At 40.8% G+C, this 22,011-nt stretch overlaps 1 protein-coding gene across 5 annotated transcripts in view; it reads left to right on the top strand.

The window, feature by feature from the left end:
* The first annotated feature begins 767 nt into the window (after positions 1-767).
* Positions 768-22,011, top strand: part of PLEKHG1 (pleckstrin homology and RhoGEF domain containing G1) — a 43,343-nt gene continuing 22,099 nt past the window's right edge. For 3 of the 5 annotated variants that reach the window (XM_054395081.1, XM_054395064.1, XM_054395072.1), the window contains exons 1-3: positions 783-1,202; positions 16,969-17,069; positions 20,299-20,368. In XM_054395081.1, coding sequence (XP_054251056.1) covers positions 783-1,202; positions 16,969-17,069; positions 20,299-20,368 — 591 coding nt within the window. Of the gene's footprint in view, positions 1,203-16,968; positions 17,070-20,298; positions 20,369-22,011 lie in introns of all 5 variants that reach the window. The other 2 variants (XM_054395088.1, XM_054395097.1) reach the window with 2 other exon arrangements.

Below are 22,011 nucleotides of genomic sequence, written 5' to 3'. Positions count from 1 at the left end.
TTCAGCAGGGGGTAATATTCTGGCTTGAACTGAACAGTTTTAGACTGACTTACTTTCCCAGTAAAAAACTGAATTATTTGGCAGCATTCTTTCCTGAGGGAAAAGCTTCTTTTTTCAGAAACTACATTAGTTTAATCGGGAAGTCATTCTGGTTTTAGTGGTTTTGTACAAGCCACAGAGCTGGTAATTGATAACTGCTTTTAGTTTTTGTTTGACTCTTGGCATTACAGCCTGGTGTCACTATGTGATTCCTGATTTTCCCAAAGTTTTCAAACCAGGGTCAGAGCTCAGCTTGGAGATAGCAGGGACTGCTCCAGACAGAGGTTTTTTTAATCTTAGGAATGATCTTTGAGTCTTTTTTTTCCTCTCCTGAGCTGAGCCTTGGCAGTGCACGCATGAGCACCAAGCCCAGCACACTGGCACAAGAAGGACATGCCAGAGATATATGTGAGCAGGAGGTATGCAGTGCCTGTGTAGTAGCCCCCACTACCTGAAAAAGCATTAGAGTCACAGGGACCCCCAAGCCATGTTGTTCTTGTTATCTTTCAGTTAAAACAGAGTAGGGGCTGTTCTGTATGCAAAAACTGTAAAACTATCTGTTGTCATTTTTTGTCTTGTGTGGAGCAGCAACATTAAATACATTTCTTCTGTTTATTTTTTTAGATGACTTCCACTTACGTCTTGATGTTTTACCAGCTGTGACAGAGGCCCTTGACTCCAAGACACAAAAGGAAGATCTGCACAAGGGGAGCAGACCTTTCCGCTACTGTGAAAAAAAGACCATGGACCTCTCAGACAGTGACCGTCCTGTCAGCTTTAGCTCCACTTCCTCCTCTGCTTCTTCCAGGGATAGTCACTGCTCCTTCGGAAGCAGAATGACCTTGGTTTCAAACAGCCATTTGGGCTTGTTCAACCAGGATAAAGAAACAGGTGCTATCAAGCTTGAACTGGTCCCAACCAGACGATTTTCCAGCAACAAGCCACACAAAGACTCCCTTGCAGAGCCAGAGGATCCTGAGGAAAGCCTTGAAAAAAGGCTAAGCATGCCAAGAAAAGCAGAACCAAAAGGAGCAAGCAAGAACTGTGCAATGTCCCTGGTCACAGAGCCCACCAGTCCCAAGCTCCTCTATGTAGATAGAGTCGTCCAAGAGATTCTGGAGACAGAGAGGATGTATGTGCAGGATCTGAAAAGCATTGTGAAGGTAGGAGTCTTGGTTAGGATGCCGTTAACTGTTCCATGATGCTATTTTTCACTTTGTTTGGTTTCATAGCAGGACAGATGGACCTAACAATGGAGCTGGCATTTGCTGGTCTTTATAAATTAGTGTAATGTCATTGTTCTTCTGTGTTTCTATCTTCTACTTGATTAGATAATTTTAAGCTGTCACTATGTGTTTATGAAGAAATACCAGAGAAAAACAGTGTACAGTTGACAGCAGTAGTGAACAACGGGTGGTAAACTCTTTGTGTAATGCTTATTTACAAAACAGATGTATAGTGCTTTGTGTTCTAGAATGCATAGCAAGAAGCAAAACCCAGCAGATAACTTGTTTTCCCCTTAAAATGCTTTATCTAAAGAGTTGCATTGATTCTTTCCGTTTCCACCAAATCCTACTCCTGCAAGTTCTTTTCTGCCTTTTTCTTTCTGCCTTTTGTACACCTCACAGCTGCAGTCTGTTCATTCCATGTCATTGCCTTGCAGTATTGAATATGGTGTGTGTATTTGCTGGAAAGTTTCTATATTTTGGCTATTATATGAAGGAATTATGTTTTCTTTAATGCTACATCTGAGTGGGTGGTGCTAATTAATGGATGTAGCATTTATTAGCAGCAGTGAAGTTTTTGTCCCCAGATGAACAGTATCTTTCATTTCCCCTTTGTAGTACAGGGGAAAATATGGAAGAGTCCTGTGGATTATTTTGCTCATTCCACGTACATGTAACTGTGCCATCAGAGTCATGTTCTCTTGTGGTTTTGAAGATGACAGTTAAGTGCCTTGGCTGTTGTTTGTAATCTATGTACATGTGTGTATGATTACCCTACTAGCTTAGGAGATGAATGTTTAATGTGTTGTCCACAGAATTTATAGCTTTAGGTAGCTGCATAAGGCCATCTGTAAAAGGAAATATCAATCATCTGGAGACACTGTCTCCAGCTGCAGTTCCAGTCCATGTGGTCCTCCAAGTGATGAGCAATGAAAGGATGCTAAGTCTTTGATAACACACTAGATAATCTGTAAAGTCCCTTCCAACCCAAACCATTCCATGGATCTATGAACAGAAATGCATGTCATGCTTAAACATCCCCACTTCTTAGAGTTATTACAAATAAGGGTGTTTTTTTTTCTGTAAGACTATTGATTCCTGCAGTTGCTGCTGTTTCTCTACATTCAACTGTTGCCTGAGTTTCATTTTGGAGTGTTTAAGGTTGTCATGTGCTGTAGAAGCAAGCCAGCTTTTGTGTGTAGTCACCATTTACTAATCATGACCTCTGTGATTTTGGAAACCTTGTCTCTCACTCATCCTCCTATGCAGTTATCTATACAACTTGAAAAAGTGGAAATCTTGACATAGATATTCCATTTACAAGTAGGAAGGCCAACAGATGTTTACTAGGAATGGTTTAAGAATCACTACAGTAGATTCAGAGTAAATGTGGCAACTGTGCTTGAATTTATGAAAGAACTGGAAGAATTTACCTGTGAAATACCCAAGCGTATTTCCTACAGCGACTAATAAACAAATTTCAAAGCTCTGCATGGCACAAGATGACTTATTTGAGAGATAAAGTGCCTGGCAGTGGGGCTTTTCTTAGTTTTCTTTTCTTAAGAATGTGAGTGCTTCAAAGGAACTCCTTCCCAAATCGTGAGGACAGTGGGGAACCAGCTACCTCATGCTGTGCTTGTTCCTTGCTTGGTCTTAAAAGAAGAAGGTGTGACTGGAATCATGTTAGAGAGGACCCTGTTTTATGTGTTTCTCAGGATTCTTTTCTCCACAAGTTACCTCAACTATACAGTGGTTTACCTAACCAAGGGTGGTGGTTATGAGAAGGATGGGAAGACTCCACATCCATCTGCAGGAGTGTCACAGCCACACAGGATTTGTTTATCCAGGCCTCTTTGACTTGAGGTCATTTAATTTGGCAAACAGCTGACTGGTGCTGAGCCAAACTAAGATGAAGGGAAGTAGCTTGATCTGTCTAACTTTCCAGATAAACACGGGTCAGGTTTTGGCTGCTGATTAGGAAATGGGATGAGAACGGGAAAAGGGGAGCTAAAGAAGAGTCAAAGGACCATTGCTGTCCAAGAAATGTGTGAGAACTGAAGGTGGGAGCTGGTGGAGAAACACATATGCCAATGAATCCCAGTGCTAAGTGGAGAGAGAAAATCATTGCAGGGCAAACAATATGAGGAAATGAAAGAAAACCCAGGAAGTGGAAAGTTGTGGCAAATATGAAATTGAAGTAGAATTCTCTAGTGAGTTTTGCACCTGGCTGCAGGACAGCAGCTTATGCACAAAGACTAAAAATAGTAAGGATTTTTGGTTTGGGGTGGAGAATTTTGGCACAGAGAGGGAGGAAGAGAAGCAGGTCAACCTGAGGCATCTCTTCAGCTTTTAACTCTGAGGATGATATAAGAACAAAAAAGGGGAAAATGAATAGGTAATATTTTCATGGCCTTCTACCCCTAGCTGAGAACTGTCACTCTAAATTTCTGGTGTAAAGCAAAGCCTGTTTGCCTGTGATGAGCAGTCAAGTCCAAGAGGAGGTGGGTATTTGGGTTTTGGTTTTTTGGGCTTTATTGGAATGATTTTTGGAGGAGATGGCATGTTGTTTTGTTGCTGTTTTTTCTTAATACATCCACACTCTCTCCTGTTTTCATTAATGAATATCTTAAACAGGGTAGGACCCAGTACTAACCACTGGGTTATGCTGCTAGTTACTGGCCTCTAACTAGATTTTGTGCCTTTGATTACCACCCTCAGGGCCAGACCTTTCAGCCAGGTTTCCATCAACTGAACTGTCTAATTACCCAACCCATACTTCACCAGCTTTTCTGTGAGGATCTTACGGGAAATGCTCTCATAAGGCTTTCTGAAGTCAGGATGGACAATATCCACTGCTCTTCATTCATCTACCAAGACAGATATTTCATCACAGGACAGGAGGTTATCAGGGTGATCAGTTTTCCCTTGGTGAACCCATGCTGACTGTTGTTGACTACCTTCATGTCCTTCATGTGTCTGGAACTTCTTTCCAGCTGTACACAAACGACACATTAACACAGAGGGTATGACATTTCATGTAGGATCCTGGTACTATTCATCTCTCCTGGTTTAAGGCCAGACAGATCCTCTGTTGCTCTGAGACAGACAAAAGAATGATGCTCACACAAATGGATTGGATAGTGATGGAAAGTTTAAATGGAAAAGCAGTTGGTGTTTTACAGAAACTGCAAAGCATAGTGGCAAAGATATCCCCAAGCATAGAGAGTCCCTTACACCACACCCAAAGGCTCTCAATACTTCCCTTCTCCCCACCTGAGGGTGTACCCAAAACCCCCAGGGCTCTTTCTTCCCCCCACTGCTAGGCGAGTCTCAGGCTGGCCAGGTCTGAGACTACCCCCTGCCCCCCCCCTTCTCCTCCTGGCATTAGGCCTGCCCAGACCTAAGAGGCCTGAAACCCTCCCCCACCCTTACCCGATAGGGAGCATCTCCCATGGGAGCAGAGAGGGAATAAAGAGGAGGAGAATGACTTTGCAGATGGATTTATAGGGTTCAGGATTTATGGGTAGAAATACGACGTTTCCTGTGTCCACTTCCTGGGTGGACACTGGACGCCAGACGTGTGACTTACGTGGCAGTCCAGGAAGCACCCAGCCTAAGCTGCCACCTCATCTTATCCAAAGTCAGCTAATTAAGAAGTAGCCTAGTAGGGTATTTTGTGCAGTGTCCTTTCAGGCTATGTTATCCTTAGAACATGTAGAGTTACTGTGCTTGGCATGAAAGACAATTAAGTGAATGGAGTGAAATAGAATTTCACCGTTCTTGATGCCTTGATTGAGTAAAGGCTGTTGTGGCATTAAGAAGTTAATAATAATATTTTTTTAAATTCATAATTTCTATTGGCTTTTGAGTATCTAGGTGAAGTGATCTTTGTTCTTAACAGCACCAAAATGCTAGACAGACGTAGAAATCAATTTCTTAGGACGGTGTCATTTAACTGATACTGTAGACTTAGATAGGTTCTCCAGCTTTCTTTTAAATGTTTGGTAAAGAAGTATTTCAGGGTCTTGGGATGACTGAGGGGAGAACATACAGGCAGTGTTTGGCTCCCTTTGCCCCATGGTACACTTGAGAAACAACTGCTTTTCTAGCCAGTGCAGCCACTTTGTGACCTGAAGGAACAGCTGAATTATGACTGTTCTGAGACATGCTGCTAGGATTCTTGCACAGGCAAGCACTGCAACAAAGATAGAGCTAACCTTTGCATCATTTAGTACATTTTATCAGATGATCTGTTAAGTATGATTAAAAATTTGAGTTAGTACAGCTCGAAGCGTGTTTTGGGCAAGTTTGTGATGAGAAATCGGATACCTCTGCTTCCTGCTTCTGTCATGCTGACAGGTGTACTGGCCTGGGCAGAACCTGCAGATCAGAATTCTCTTCAGGCCTGACTTTTACAAGTAGTAATTTAGTTAGAATGGGCATAAATTTCAAGTAGAGTAACTTACTGAAATAACTTTTTTTCCTGAGTAAAACAGTCTCTGAGTTTAAAATAAAAATGTGTTTTACTCTTGCAACTCAATGGAGTTAGAAGACCATATTAATAATTTCTACAAATACTTATAAGTGTAGAAAAAGACATCCGCTTCTTTGTTTTTACATTTGCAAAATAAAGGAATAATGCAAATGCACTGTTACAGGCATGCATGTGTCATGTTACATGGAACACACTCTCACAGTGATATCAGCCCATTGAAAACATCTAGATCCACTGCATGAAGCTCATCCATTTGATATAAGAAATCCTCTCAGTAATATAATATCAGTAAAAAGTCACTGACATCTATATAGTAACTAGATGGGAGTGAAGCGTGGATTATCAGTGCATTTCACAAATATTTGATGCAAATGGAGGTTGAGCTTCAGGAATCTTGACTTCCATCTAGAATCTGGAAAACTTTTCTTTCACTCCAAATGTGACATTTGTAAAATCATCCCTACTGGACTAGTTGAAGTTTTTTTCCTATCTCATCTCCAGATCTTTTGTCCTCCAGTTTTGTTTGTTTGTTTGTTTGGGGGGTTTTTTGTTTGTTTGTTTACATTTGTCTCCTCTTTCAAGCCTTTTTACCTAGAAAGTCTCATTCTCTTCTGCAGTCTTCTGCCTGTAGTCTCCCTGCCCATCTGTTCTAAGTCTTCTCTCAGTAAATCCCATCCTCACCCCATGTCAGTCCATACTGTCTCATTTTCTGATGTGATTTATCACTTTCTTTTTCATGTTTGTAGTGTTCACTTACTCCAGGTCTCTCTCCATAGTCCTCTTGGCAGTTGTAGTTCTCTGTCTTTATCTCAGCTTTTTGTTCAGTCTTTCCTTTCTTCTGACAATGTTTTCATCAGCATTCCTAATATTTCTACCTTCTTAAGTTCTGCTAACATTCAGCTCCCATTTTCTCTTTTCCATATTTCTGTGGGACTCATTTGTGTCTCCTCTTCCCTGGAACTGCACAGCACACTTCTCCACATTCTGTAAGGTTTCCAGAGGGTCACTGAGACAGGAACAATCTTTTCCTTGCTCTTGCTTCAGAGGAGCAGATCTGTGCCAGATGCGGCTGCAGCATTCAAGAGTAGAAATTGTGGGTTAAGACCCGTGAAGCCTGAGCTGAAATGTGTGAAGGACCATTACTAAAAGTTCCTGCTGGGGATATGTAAATTTGAGGGTTTTTTCCCCTTCCTTTCCTCCCACAGCCACTCTCCACTCAAAATGGTCAAATATCTGGAGATTTAGGCATAGAGAGAGACATACTCTTAGAACAAAATTGTTCATTATGTGCCAGTTTGCTATTGCCCCTTGCTGACATGTGAAAGTAAGGTTCATGTCCCTTGTGGTCAGCCTAAGGTGCTTGTCTTCTCAGGGGAAAAACTCAACAAAATTTTTCAGCACAAGTAAAGGAAGGAAAGGAGATTCATTCTCAGAAAGATGCTGGGGAATGCATTTGCCGAATTCCTCTGAAACAACTCAACAAAGAGGCAGATTTCAGGTGTGTGGAAAGCTTCATTCAAGGTGAGCAAGTCTGTGGAAGTTGCACACACCCCTCGGGGAATAGGGAGGCAGGAGGAGCTTTGCGAGGGGAAATACTGGGTGTCTGCAACAGGTAAGTGTTGTGACACCAGTGATTAAAGGAAGCCCTTCTGAGATGAAGTTGGTCTTGGAGTTTCATTATTTCCAGCTTCATGCTTCCCAGTGATGTGGTTAGAGGATGTCCCTTTCTACGTTTCAGGCAATTAGTTAAAAAAGACAACTCTGAAGGCTGCATGTGTGCATTGTCACTTCTTACTGCGTGTTAGTATTACAGCTGCTTGCGCACTGGGTTTTCAGATAGCATAACTCTAAGAGATAAAGTTAATTCCTCTTAGATTCAAAAGGTAGGAATCCCAATATGGCTAAGGCATCCCAGAATCACTTTTCCCAAGTTTTACTTAATTTCCATTTGCACCCTGTTTTCAAACGCTGCTAGCTTGCATGCGTAAGGAAGCTACCTTTAGGTTGCTGACGTAAGTTTTGTGTGAAGGTGTTACTCTGGAAGCATACATCTGTTTCACAGCACAGAATTCTGGCACCTACCAAAAAGTAATAGTTTGGTTAGGAGAACTGTCCTTTGTGAGCATTTTGTAGATGAGAAATTTCAGAGTCCTTCAATGGAAAATTTATTGAAAGTTATTGAGAAACTAACAGTGATGTCAGAGGTTATACCAGTCCCTTATGCATAAACATCCTGATTTTTATGGTACTGCTGTAATCATTAAACTGTAATGATGGCCTTCTGAGGTTTTTCATCACTTCCATTTCACTCAGTATAGAGAACAGTGATGTATGGTCTCACAATTAGGATTTTTCTTCAGCGTATACAGAACTGTGATGTATGGTCTCACAATTAGGATTTCTCTTCAGCATATAAAGACCAGAAGTTGCTACACCGTATCAGTGGCTGTAAAGCTATGAAGCAGTACCTCAGCTTCCTGTATGGGCACTGCAGGTTTGGAAGTTTAGTCTGCCTGATAAAGATTAGATATACTTCATTTGTTTGCCTTAAATCGCCACCACGAAAGAGCGAAAATGTAGGCAACGAATGAATGAATGATTTTTAGGTAGTGTACTTTTAATTTCTTTATGAACAGAGTGATTTAGAAACAGGTTTTCTTCTCTGGGCCCAGTTGCAGAGCCTGCAGAGAAAGAAGAGGTGTTTAATTTGGGTTTAAAGTAAAATAGAGATATTCAGAGTGAGATTCTTTCTTCTTTGAAATTTGTGTTGCTACAACCTCAAAACAGTTAAAAGCAGGTTAGCACACATGCTGCTGTTTTGACTAGGGATTGATCCTTAGGCATTCAGAAAATTTGGATGAGAAATTAAGTGCAAAACAAATATTATGATCATGTCAATGATAAATTTAACTGTGATTAGTATTTGGTATACTTTTGAGATGATAAACTTCCTCTCTGCTTGTTTTTTCGTCTATGAAGAAAGACGTGTCAAATACTGATTGGCCTCCTCAGGGAAAGCATAGGTTAAAAGCAAGGACAGTTTTCTCCAGTAGTATTGAGATGTGATAGCTGAAATGAAATTGTACTTGAGGGTCTCAATACCTATCCTAAGAGGCCTTCTTGAATTCCATGAAGTTTAAACAGAGTTGCAGCAATATAAATTGGATCAGAAAAATGTTCCACTTAAAAAATCTAATCTATTTGGAAGCAGCTATATTGGAGAAGGTCAGTGTTTTGTTTCTGGAGTTGGTGTTTAAAAAGCAGGATCACAGCCCTCACTGGAGGCTGTTCAGATGTAGCATATGTAGGAACATAACTAGGTATCTCACCAAACAGGTGTGAACAGCTTCCTGGATGTGAGCCATATTAAATATCCTAAAGCAACCTGAAGTGATGGAAGTATACACACTATTGTTTGTGCTTGTGTCTTAAACAGTTTTAGATGAGGTTATTTCTGAAACTTCAAGATTGTCAACAAAAGTATTTTGCTGGCTATGTATGCTTTAAGCTTCTCATCACATGTATCCTTTAATGAAACCAAAACAAAAGCACAAATGAAACCCAAACCGGGCACGAGAAGGATTCTGGCTTTGGAAAAAGATGGTTTATAGCTGTGCACTAAGAATCTGTTGTTTTGAGAACAACCAGAAGTAACCTAGTGAACTACTTCTGTGATGAAAGGCAACTGCTTGATGTTGTGGCGTGAACAGGTTGCTGTTTGAAACCTAAGCTCATAGGAAATATGCAAAGCTAGGGTTAAATACCCTGATGTGTGTCTGCATCATCACTACTTCAGTCTTATTCCAGCTGGTAACATTCATAAATTTCTTTCATTCAGCATGTTCCCAATGATGTATTTGAAAGACACTGAATGAAATGTCATTGCTGCCTTGTTTGCTCCACCTGTACTTTGTATCCAGTTCTTATCTTACATCTAGAGTGTAGAAACTTGTTGGGGCAGGGGCCGTCTTTGTCAGATGATTGCAGAGCTTGACGGTGTGGCTGGAACTGCAGACATTAAGGCAGTACAAATATATAGCTGTAACTTTGTGTTTGTTTTTGGGTCAGTGCTGTGTTTGGACAGCACAAAAGAGTGAGTTATACTGCAGTAATAAATGAGCTGTCTGTAAATATACAATGAGCCCTTCTCAAGCTCTGGGTGGGAGAGAGGGAGCAGGCATGGCTGCTGCTCTTCCAGGGAGCTGCAGAATTGCCAAAAAGCCCAACAGCCACTGCTGTTGTCCTCCTCCTTGCAACAGGGTGTAAATCACTCAGCTGTGCTGTTGGCAACCTCCTACCCTTGTTCTAACTGTGAATACAGATAAAAGAGTGAAAGTTAATCTTACGTCCTGGAAAACCTTTTTTTGGGGGGGGCGGAAGGAGGCAAGGGGAAGATGTAGTTAAATACAGTGTACCATTTCAGAGTGCTGATGGTGCCAGGGGACTCTGGGGGTGAAACTTTGCTCCTGTGATTGTAGTGAGGCTGGGGCTGGAGGCTATGTCCCTGGTTAGTGGGGTGTAATGAGAGATCCATTCACCACCACCCTCTAGTTTGCTATTGCTTACTAGCAGTGAATAAGTAGCTCTATGAGCACAGCAGCAGCTGTGGGAAAACAGCAAGTTTATAGAGGGTGGACAGCAAAACTGGGAGGAATAGGTCTGAGAGCTAAGAGGTGGGAGGGAGGAAATGCGGCTTATGCTGCAAAAATTTGTATAAATATTTAAATGTTTTAGCATTCAAAGGCTAAATATGCCCTAATAATTCTCTGTGCTTTGGCTGTGGTTCAGAGCTATAATTAGACCAACTAAGCCATGTTGTGAAGAATTAATGTACACACTTTCTGATGAACTTTGAGGTTAATTAAAAATATATTTTAATAGCTAAACATTTTCAACTGATAGTTTTTTAAAAAATCTTTAGGTTGATGTTGATGATTGACATTGATGATATCAAACCTCTGTTGCAGGCTTAGATTTAGAAATCTCGAGAGCACTTCATCTGCATAGCAACCTGAAATTATTTGACACCCTAATTACTGTTCAGTGTTTTCATTTGGCTGTCCTCATTACTGTAGCTTCTCTGTTTCCTCTTAGCTTTAGGAAGTTAGTTAGATGGGGACCAGCTCGTTAGTGAAATGTTACTGATAGCGTTTATTACCATCCTGTGATCTCCATCCGCTCTCTGGCATTGCCCATAACTGCACTTCTGAGCAGGACACCTGAGTGCCAGCTTCTGGGGGAAATTCCTGTAGCTGCAATTTAGCAGTGGGTGTTGGCTGATATCTGAAGATACGTGGGAGACATGGTTTTAATTCATGGTTTCAACTTCAGTAATTTAATGTCCTGAAGTATCTCAAGTGGGGTTATATGTGACTATTCAAATTTGGTTGTGTTTCATGTGGAGCAAAAATTCACTTCAGCAAAGAAGGCAAAAATCCATGAATGCAGTCCATCCAAGCGCCTAGGCTGGCAGTTCAGGTGGCAGGTTTTAACCCTCCAGAGAACTTCACAGGCACAGCATTCCTGCTAAAATGGCTGATGGGACAAAGCTGACACAAGAAAAGGGAAGGCATTGGGCAAAAAGAAAGGACAATAAAACCTTGGACAAGAGGACTAGGCATGGCAGGACAGATGTGTGCCTTCTTCCACCCTAATCCTAGGACAGGAGCTGTAGAGTGGTGCTGGAAGCTGACATGGGTATCATTTGATGCTGGGGCAGGGGTGAGAGAACATGCAGAGCTTGCTTTAGAGGCTTAAGCTCCAAAGCAGTAAGGGGGAGCACACAGCTGCAGAAAACTATGCTGCTATCTCCTAGCCATGCACAGTGGTGAGGCTGTTGTCCTAGCCCAGGGACCTTATGGATTAACTCAGTGCAATAGCCTAGGGAGTGTTGAGGGACCTCTCACTAGCAAAGTTTTCCAGGATAAATGCTTCAGTTCAATTCCTGGGACTAGTTGTGCTCTAACAAATTCAAGTCTGTGACAAGATGATCTGACTATTACGTTGTTGAAGCTCACATGCACTAGAAATTTCTGACTTCATATACACCACCACCTGTGCTTATGATCTGCATGGACACAACTGTTTGGAGGCAGCCTAAACAAAAACAAACCCAACTGCTTCAGTGTTTTAGATGTTTCAAGCATAGTGTTGGGCCTCAGGAATTTCTCACTGCTAATTTTGGCTGATGTGTACTTCCCATGTGGCTTTCCATGCATGTGCCACAGGGACCTACTAGGGGCCACTGTTCCAAGTCCTTATTATCTGTAAATGGGACAGTGTTTTAACATCTATAATATAGATGAGGAAGTCACATTGATTATCAAAAAGCTGTCACCCAGGAATAGCTACATGGAAAAAAAAAAACCAACCAAACATTTTTTCTTCTCTTTCATAGGTAAAAATTGAAGTTAATACTGTTAACTTTAACAACTTATTTGCAGACCATAACTGTGGAAAGTGTAGGGAGAAATCTGTTGCGATCACCTTACTCTGCAATGTTCAACAGTGGAAAGAAAACTTATATGTGCTTCTCTATTTTTAGTCTTTCTTCATACCACATTCTCACAAGTGCTCTCACCATCAGTCTTTGCCTGTTCTACATGCAGTCAGTGAAGTATCATCTTACTGCATCAGTTCTACTTTATTGCTGTTACCCACAGGTTACGTGTGAGCCAACTGCACATGTAAATTGGGTAGTTCTGAGGAAGCTGGTCATAAGTATGGAGAACATAGTGTGGCTTCCTCCACCACCTCCACCTGAGGTCAGAGGAGAGGATTGATATCAACGAGGTGGACTCCTGCCAGTTCAGAGACTCTGCTCTTCTGCACAGACTTCAGAGAGGAATGAAATCAATCACAAACTGCACCTAGTGACAGATCATATAAAGCACATTGGTTACTTTGGGCATTCCCAAAGTAATTTGGAGCCTGGCTGTCAGTGGTGGGAGGTATTCTCCTCACCTTTCTCCCTTGATTTCAGGGTCAGTGATCTGTAAACTTGTGGGTGGGTGCCTTGGTGCCCACTTGTGAGGCCCAAAGGAGTTGAGCTTTGCTAGTGCTGACAGGCGTCAGTCTTACATACAAGGTACTGGGGGACGTAAATTGGATGGAAAAGTGTGGTAGGAGACACACAGAACTCAGGAGATTCCTGCTCCTGTTGCTGAATTGAGCACAGCAGCCCACATCTCTTAAGTCTGTCCTGTTCTTAGGAAGCCCTTGACTTGGCTGTTGGTTGGTGGCAGGGCCAAGTTGTGCTGTGCATAGCCCCAGACAGGTGCTGATCTTTTGTACCTGCCTGTGCTTTGGCCAGGGTGAGGGTTTTTCATAGAATCATAGAATTCTTTCAGTTGGAAAAGACCTCTAAGATCACTGGCTCCAACCATCAACCTGATGGCTTTTAAATGTAAAGAAGCTGTACAGTGGACAGTGCAAGCATTTTTGGAGGTTTAATTTACAGACATAATTCACATTAATGACTGACTTCCTTGTTATTGCTTAGCCTGTAGTCTGATTTTGAAGCTGAGTGTGTGCTTTACTTTCAAAGCACTAATTTGTGTTTAGTTTGTAAAGTTCAGTCATGGGAAAAAGTAGTTTAATCGATATGTGGAGATATTTTTGCTCATTTTGTCCTTCACTTGACAGTTTTTTCTCATTTCTAATTCTTATAATTATTTTTTTCATCTCTGAAGTTAGTGTTGTCATCATTGTGTTCTTCTAGAGATCTTTCATCTGTGATTATGGAGGAGGAGACAGCAGTAACTAACAGACATTTCTTCTAATGGATTTGGCATGATGAAAGACTAATGGGAGAACAGCAAACTCAGCCATGAAGGCAGAGCAGTCTGGCAAGACTTCTAGTTTTTGGAGATTTTCAGGATATAGGATAGAAAAATTGTGACACGATTAGAGCAAACTTCACTCCCATAAATTAGGAGACTGGCATTTGTTTGTTTTGTTATTTTGTTTTGTTTTGGGCTTATTTTTCTTCTATATAGTAAGTTAAATGTTTTTGCCATAATTGCAAGAAGCAGTAAAAAGCTAATGAAGGCAAAGGTTATAAACAAAGCATTCAGTGCCGACAGAGGACCCATAGATGCTGACAAGGAATGAATAAAAGTGAGTAAGGCCGGTACTCTGCTCTGATTTTCTGCACTGTGTCATAACTCTTGCAGCCTGGCCTGTTATCTTGTAGCTCCAAACCTTTCATTATGGCTTCAAATGATAACAGCTGTTGATACACTGCAGTAGGTTGCAATGACTACCATGGGGGTAAAGTACCATTTGCTAAGAGATAGTTAGAAAAAACCCTACGGCTGGGTAGATTTGATCTGCCTGTGGTGGTGTCCTTGCAGGGAAATATTGTATGCCAATACTGCATCTGTTTCCTGGATGAGTTTATGAAACCTTTCTGAAAGCACACATGCTCTGTAAAGCAATATAACCAGAAGAGTCCTGCTTGCTGAGTCAGTGCAAGCAGTGTGCTGCTGCACTGTGCCTGGACTTCATCAGACTACCTTGTCAAGACCATCCAGTGTCAACCACTTTCACATAAACATGGATATCTGCAGCTTTTTGCTGGTGTGACTACCCTACTGTCAGTGCTGTGCTAGACAGTTCATGTCCACTCACATATAACAGCAACATCAACGTGTCAGGCTTACACAAGCTTCCAGCCAACAATATTAACAAAAATAGAAAGCTAAAGCATGAAAGCAGCCCTCAAATGCTGTGTAATTTCCTAACAGTATGTGGTCAGATATGAGGCACCTTTGAATTGCAAGTGTTTTAAGCAAATAACAGTGTCCTTTTACTTTAGGTAAGCACAAATCCAACCATTAGTTTCTGGTTTGTTTCTGATCTGATGTAGACAGGAGGAGTGTAGTCTTAAGGAACTTCCAGCAAAAGAGAGCACAAGCTGTGGCTGTGGGGTATAATCTGATACTGGCTTACCCTATGGGAATGAGGAAAAAGTGCCCAAGCACCTGCAGGCTGCTGATTGGCAGGAGCATTAGAAAGTACTTGGTTCCCACTTTCTTACTAAGAGTTGGGAAAAGACTGAGAAGAGTGTGCATATGTGGAGGAAAACTGTGATAAGAGGACAAAAGGAGCACAAACCAAGTCATGCTTGTAACACTGCCTACAATACTAGAAATAACTGTGGACTGATTGTTATTTTGAAGACACCCAAGCACCAGCTATGCTGAGATGAATGAGTTTGCAAGGAACTTCTCTTTATTTATTAAATATGCTGTATGGAGGTACTTATCCTAAGATTTCCATTCCTCTGCAATCCATCTCATCGTACAAGCCCAGGGTGCTGCAGCGTTCCTAGTGCTAAAAATGTTGTCAGAGGTTCACAATTCCACTGTTCTTCCAGAATTCCATTTTGATTCTTTACTTTCATATGGAGAATTGTAATAGTGGATAGAAAATATTATTTATTTACTTCAACACTGGAGCAGCCCCGAATCTATCATCTGCTTCTGCTTTTGACCTAGAGTGTTGCTTGCTGCAGTTTTGTCTGCCTCACCATTCTAAACCTTTTACTCTTCTGCAGCTTCTAAGCAGAAATAAAAAGCCACATTCAGGGAGTCCCAGGGATGCAGTTCCTATGACTTACTGCACAGGAATATGAGGCTGCTGACAGCTATGACAGACGGTGAAATACAGGTCAGATGCCATCACAGAAGAGATGAGATGGGTCTCCAGGGGTCAGCCTTCTTGGCTGCCCACTGCCACCTGTTGCTCTTTGTAAAGACAGTAATGTTGCCTTTAAATAGACTTGCTTGTTTTCTCTTGTCAAAAAATACAGAGTTTTCAGGGTGATGAGGGATACTTTTAATGGGAGGTGAGGAAAGACTGTAAACTACTGAGCTTTAGGATAGGAGGAGGGGACAAGAAAGCCTGCTGCTACCTGAACCTGAATCTTGGCTGCACTCATGACTCTGTTGACATATTTCATTTGGAAAGAAGGGGATGGGGATGGAGGCTCAAGTGCTGCAATTCTTAACTTTCCTTATGAAGGTATCTAAAAGTCCAAAAGTCAGATCCACGGCTGATCCAAATCCTTTCTCTACATGGGATTTACACAGAGAATAAACCTGAGCCAATGTATGTGTTCTGTAATACTTTTTTCTTTATGACTCTGGACACAGTTATATCTTAGAAACTTTCATGATCTCGTTGATGTTTTGCAGGACTCTTTCCTTGCAGCACTGTGGAATGCTGTGTTGCTTTTGGGAGATTGCCACACCACATTGTCTAGCTCCAGGCTAAAGGATTTTATTTATTTTATTTCACATTGTTTCAGCTGTTTTCACTTTACTTTATTCCCATCCTCCAGTAGGATTTCTTCATGACTGTGGCAGCACATTGTATTCTCGGTTTGTATGTCGTAATTAGTGAAATAGCCCACTGGATTTGTTTGCCTTTATCTGAGAAATTTCCGTACTGTAGCAGCAACAGAATGAAAGGTGAAACTGTGGAAGCTGAGCTTGTATCAAAGTGAGGGAAGAGATGGGAAAGCTGTTCTCCCACCGTACTCTTGATCTGAGCTTTTTCTGTCTTGTTCCTCTTCAGTTAAAGTCTCTGGATGAGACACTATCACTCCTGTAAATGCAGAAGGAAATCTGTGCTAGAGTATGTATCAATGTGCAATGTAGTTGTATGTGTGGTTAAATTGCATGCATATACATTGAGATCTGTCCTTTGCATAGTTTTCTTAACTATGATTTTTAAGAAAAAAAAAAAGTTTTTGCAGTGGTTGTTTCTCTGAGCCTGTGTTGCTTGTGTGCTTTCTGCCCTTTGTTGTATAGGTTTTCTATTACTAAGACTGCATTAAATTACATTCTTAATCTCTTACTTTTACATTTTTTCATCTTTGAGTCAGTTAAATGATCAATTAAACTGTCATTCTGAATGAAATCTGAACACGTTTGTGTATCAGCAGCAAGAGAAATGTTGGCTGACGTGCTAAGAGCTATAACTTACTGCTCAGTCTTTTGTTATTTTCTTGGTTTCAATGAACAGGTAAGTACTGTTACCTTCCATAATAGAGTGACTGTTCACAGAGGGACTACAGAAGGCTTTACTGTAATAATAAGGTGAAACTGATATGAGAGACTCATCCTGTACAATAAAACATAGCTCCATTTACTGATCTAGAAAAGGAGAAAATGTCTGAAGGCCTACTAATTTCTCCTGCAGGATTACCTTGACTGTATCACCGACCAGACCAAGCTCTCCCTGGGGACAGAAGAGCGATCAGCCCTGTTTGGAAACATAAGGGATATCTACAATTTCAACAGGTAAAATTATATTTAACTAAATGAAAACAGTTCAACAGCCTGTGTTAATGGGGAGGGAGCAAGACAAGCAAACACTCTTTTATCACTTCAATACAGCCAAGATGTAAGTTAACAAATGATCTATTATTTATTCTCAGCAGGGTTGGTTTGCTGAGATCAGATTTTTGTATCTGTTTATCTTACAAATCAAATGTGGTCTTTATTTACTTTTGTTTGTTTGTTTGTTTTCATGCTGGGCGTTTCCAGGGATTTAAGCCTATACCTGCTCTGTGCCCTGGATGAGCCTAATGCAAGACCCTGTGAATGAAATTCTTGCTTTACTAGAGAGACATTATTTTATCCCTACTATATTGGGTCCCTGTTTGTACTAACATGCATCACCCAGAGCCGGCTTTGGTAGTGTTATATGCTACTAGGGACTCCCTGATTTAATTTCTCAAAATGGTGAAGTATCTTTCCATTTATTGAAGGCTTCTGCTCAGTATCTTTAAGGTTTCTCTAAAGCTCTGCCAGTGGCAGTGTATTGGGAGTGTATTTCTTGCTTGTATAGGTAGTGCAACATTGTGTGGGACCTGCAGAATCTGCAGTTTTAGAGGCATGCTACTGCTACTTTTGTCTGAATCCTCTGCTACTGTAAAATAATGAACTTAACATTTGAGGAAAACTTGAATATTCAACTGATGCAAGAAATCTATTGGCATAAAGTAGTTGACAAAATATCTCTTAAACTACTGTGTTCATTGATGAGGAACAGATAATTTAACTGCACCAAAAGATGATTAAAAAGTGGTGGACTAGTGTCAAAGAGCATCTTCAATTTTTTTCCATCATCATGGGAAGCTACTTTAAAGTACTTCAGCTGCTGGGATCAGTATCAAAGGGCAGAGTGAGGATAGATCTATTCAGAGTTTACAGACAAAGATGAAACCTAAAATATTTTCTTGAAGCTGGAATCAGCAACTGCTAAGTGATGGAAATAGACTTAATTAGAAAGCTACTGTGTCCTGCCTCAGCTACAACTGCTGTTAATGTCTAGCACAAAAGGCAGCCTGATGATGCATTTTAGAGACATGAGACAATAGCTGGGAGCTTGCAGCTTCCCAGTGGCCACAGGATCAAAAAGTCCTGTCCGTTGTATTTTCTGATCCTTCAAAAGCTAGATAACTGGTAGACATGGTAGCTGTGACACATTTATACTACCATCATTGCAAATATTATCTAATAAAAATACCTTCAAGTGTGATCAGTCATCATACAGAATAATTGAGAGGCAAAAACCTAAACCAAAACAAACAAAAAACCCCAAACCAACAATATTTGCAGAGGTTAAATAGAAGGGGGAAAAAAAGTGGGGTTTGGGCAATTTTAGACATAGATATGTTACAATGGTTAAAACTCACTGGAAAACTGCCCAAGGCCTCTAGTAAATTACTAATGTATTGCAGGCCTTCTAATTTAAAATTCTACATGGAAATTGTGAGCTTTTAAGACTCAACACTCATTGTAGTTCCAAATATAGTTTCGAGGATTAAGTTTCCTCCTGTGTGAAATTTGGCATGTAGCTTCTGGGTCCTAAACATACTCTAGAGCCTTTTAATTTATTTTTACCTTTTGAAAAATGTCCATCTGGCAGTTCTTTGTTAGTAGTTTCAGATGCTTTCTGTGAGCAGGATTTTTTTGTGACAATACATTTATATCAGAGCTAAGTTTCTCTTCATTGTTTTTTAGTCTGAGCTTTTTGGATTAATTCTTCCAGAACTTTATATGGTGACATTATTCTGCTGTGAAGACCAGATTGTGCCTGCTATCACCATTTTTGTTTCGGTTGCTGTGCTCTGTCAGGCACTGAGAGAATGAAGTTTTTCAGATATGTGGTTCCTCGAGGATTTATGACTGGACTGCACAGCACTTGGTCATCAACCTTTTGTCGTAGGTTCAGGGCAAACCATGCTGTTTTCTTCCTGAGTCTTTCCATTTCTTTCATTCCACTAAAATTGCTTGTCAGATGTCCCTGTCATTACCATCTCTTGCTCGCTCCAATTCAGATCAAAACAGAGGAGAAAAATACTTATGTCTTGTTTTAAAATGGTGGGGTGATGATACATAATGACTAAGTGGCTGTGACCACTGAACCTAAGGTCTTTGTCTGTGTTCCTTGTGACTGATTGGCAATTTCTCCCCTTCCTTCCTCCTGTAATTAGAGAAGCAGAGAACAAGTCAGGAAACTTTTCTGGTTTACTTCTTTTCATACTTACAGAGGGAAATTGTGTCTGCTTAGAGAGGAAAAGGATGGTTCCCTAGATACAGGCTTAGCAACTCTTAGGCAAAATTAATTCCAGGAACCAGCTGTGAACCAAGAGAAAAGTAGCCCTGAACAGTAAATGATCTGATGAGAGGGAGAGAGGAGAAAAAAGAAAAGGTCTATCAGAGAACAATTTGGCAGAAAACTTAGTTTCTTCTCATGGATTTTCCTGAGTACATCTTTCAGTGAGACTAAAACCACTTTGGATCAAGGAGAGACTTTTGAGCTTTTCTTCTGCTTGAATTCACTTTCACTGAGCTGGCTTTTGAGAACATGAGTTTTGTACAAAAGTGATCGTGCTCCCTTATTGCTTTGCTGCTGTTATGACGAATTCATTTCCTGCTTGGCATGTCAAAATTGTACAATACTCCCAGTAAGGTTTTATTTTTATGCGTGTAGAATTTATACATCCCCTTCCAGAAAACTTTTTCCAGTGTAATGACTTCTCTTCAGTGAAGAGACTCATTAAAGGTTCCTGAGTGAGCTTATTACCATTGTTCTTGGTTCTCATCTGTGTTTTTCAGATCAGCTCCCCATCTCCCTCAGTCAAGTAAAGCTCCTAGAACAGATTACTTTTTTTATCAGACAGGGCATGGTCTTCTAAATGTTGTTAGTTTTCAGCTGTGTCAGTTGATATACAAGCTGTATAGCCAATGTGAATACTGCAGAAGAGCTGTCAATCTGAAGGGAGGGCCTTAGAATTCCTTAGAGTGCTCCTCTGACTCTACACAAAAGGTGCCAGCAGCTATACATCTAGAAGGAAGAGGGACATCAAAGGGATTCTCATTCCTTTTTTGGGACTCTGAGTTAAATGCTTTGGGCATCAGAGCCATGAATGATGAAGCACTGTCTGGCTCCTCACACACCTGTGTGTGTCTATGCCAAAGTGTGGATTATTATTGTTCCTTTTCCTGTTCTTGTTTTTAGTGAACTTCTGCAAGATTTGGAAAACTGTGAAAACGATCCTGTGGCTATAGCAGACTGTTTTGTTTCCAAGGTAAGTGGCTGCTGCAGGATTCTGCAGCACAACTTGCAGAGTGATCTGGGGAAATACGAATAACGTATTGAGTTTTGAGACTAAATTTTGACACTTTACATGACTTCCACTAATCAAAGTTAGCAAATCTAAGAAAAAGGAAGGAATTTCTCATAGTAGATAATGGGGATATGGCTCTCCTTTGCATTTAAAAAAAAAAAAAAAAAGTGTTATTTTCATCAATAAGTCTGTCAGAACTGGAGGAACTTTTGATCTAGGGTTTGGTTTTGGGTGTTTTGTTCTGTTTTTGTTGTGTGTTACAAGGATTCATCATTTTCCTCCCTTTATAATATATGTGATAAAGTGATACTCCAGTTAGGCCTTCTCAGCTTAAAAACAACTAGAGAATACAATTTGGCTGCATGTTTAGAAAAGGCAAACACTTTTGGCTGTATTGCTTTTTGAGATACCTTTTTTTTTTTCTCCCTGAATCCAGCAAGCATACTTTTGATTTTGTTTCTAAATGGGATAGCCCAAATTCTAGCCTTAAGATTCAAATCTCATTCCTCTGAATTACTCTAAATTTTCTGAATATTGAGCTGACAACTTCATTCTAACAGGCAGTGTCAAAGGCAAAAAGTATGAAGAAGGAAAAGTTGTCAGATGCATGAGAAATGCAGGGACCCAAAGTAGGTGTCTTTTATTCTAGAAACACAGGGAACCAGTCAGGGAGAAGGGAAATGGCTGTATGGGTAGAACAACAGGAGATTGAGTATTTTGGGCCATAGATGACTTCAATTCACTGCAGACTTCACCAGAGAACCCACATTTCCCTTCAATGACCCCAGTGTGTGAAGTATTGTTGTCTCCATTTCTGGGGGAAAAGGAGCTGAAAAGAATGTAATTGTTTAAATCTGGATAACCTCTAGAGCTGTGTCTTCCTTTATCCATTGTAGAAAAATAAGAACAAACCCATGGAACTGTCACATCTTAGGATTTGTTATTAAATTGGTATTTTTAGTACCAGGCATATCGTTTTGGGAATCATAGGTCTAACACATGGATTTAGGATTAACTGGCCTACTTCATTTTGTTTGGCACTGTTGTGGCAGAAGGGGTTTTATTGGAAAGGGGAGTCATGATACCAGCTGAGTGCTGTGGATTCATTGGATTGCTTGCTTGAGTTGCATTTGAGAAAGCTGTTACTTATCTAGCAAGCACTGAGAGATCTTAGTGTTCTCACTACTATTACAAAAGTAGGATGTATTTTTGCCTCGTTGCAGTGGGGTTTATGGCATATTATCTCTCCAAGTAGCATGTATGGAATTGAAGGACGGAGAATAGGATAAGGGCAAGTGTAAAGTCCTGCTTCTGAAACAGAATAACCTCATATGCACGCTGGGTCCAACTGACTAGGAAATGTCTTAGCAGAAAAGCATCTAGGATCCTGGCAGACAAGAAGGTGAGCATAACCCAGCAGAGTGCCCATGTAGTAAAGGCCAGTTGTAAGGCCCTCAGGACATTTAGAGACACTATGGTTGGAAGCTGGTAAATCATTCTGCTATACTGCATACTTATAGCTGGGGCTATGCCTGGCTGTGAGATGCAGTGGAGATGGTGCAAGTGATAATAGCAAGTCCAGGAAAAAAGTTGCACTCTCATTG

Source organism: Indicator indicator, chromosome 2 (genome assembly GCF_027791375.1).
Source record: "Indicator indicator isolate 239-I01 chromosome 2, UM_Iind_1.1, whole genome shotgun sequence".
Taxonomy (NCBI): Eukaryota; Metazoa; Chordata; class Aves; order Piciformes; family Indicatoridae; genus Indicator; species Indicator indicator.
The sequence above is the reverse complement of the archived record's forward strand: the minus strand, read 5'-3'. Positions and strand labels throughout refer to the sequence as shown.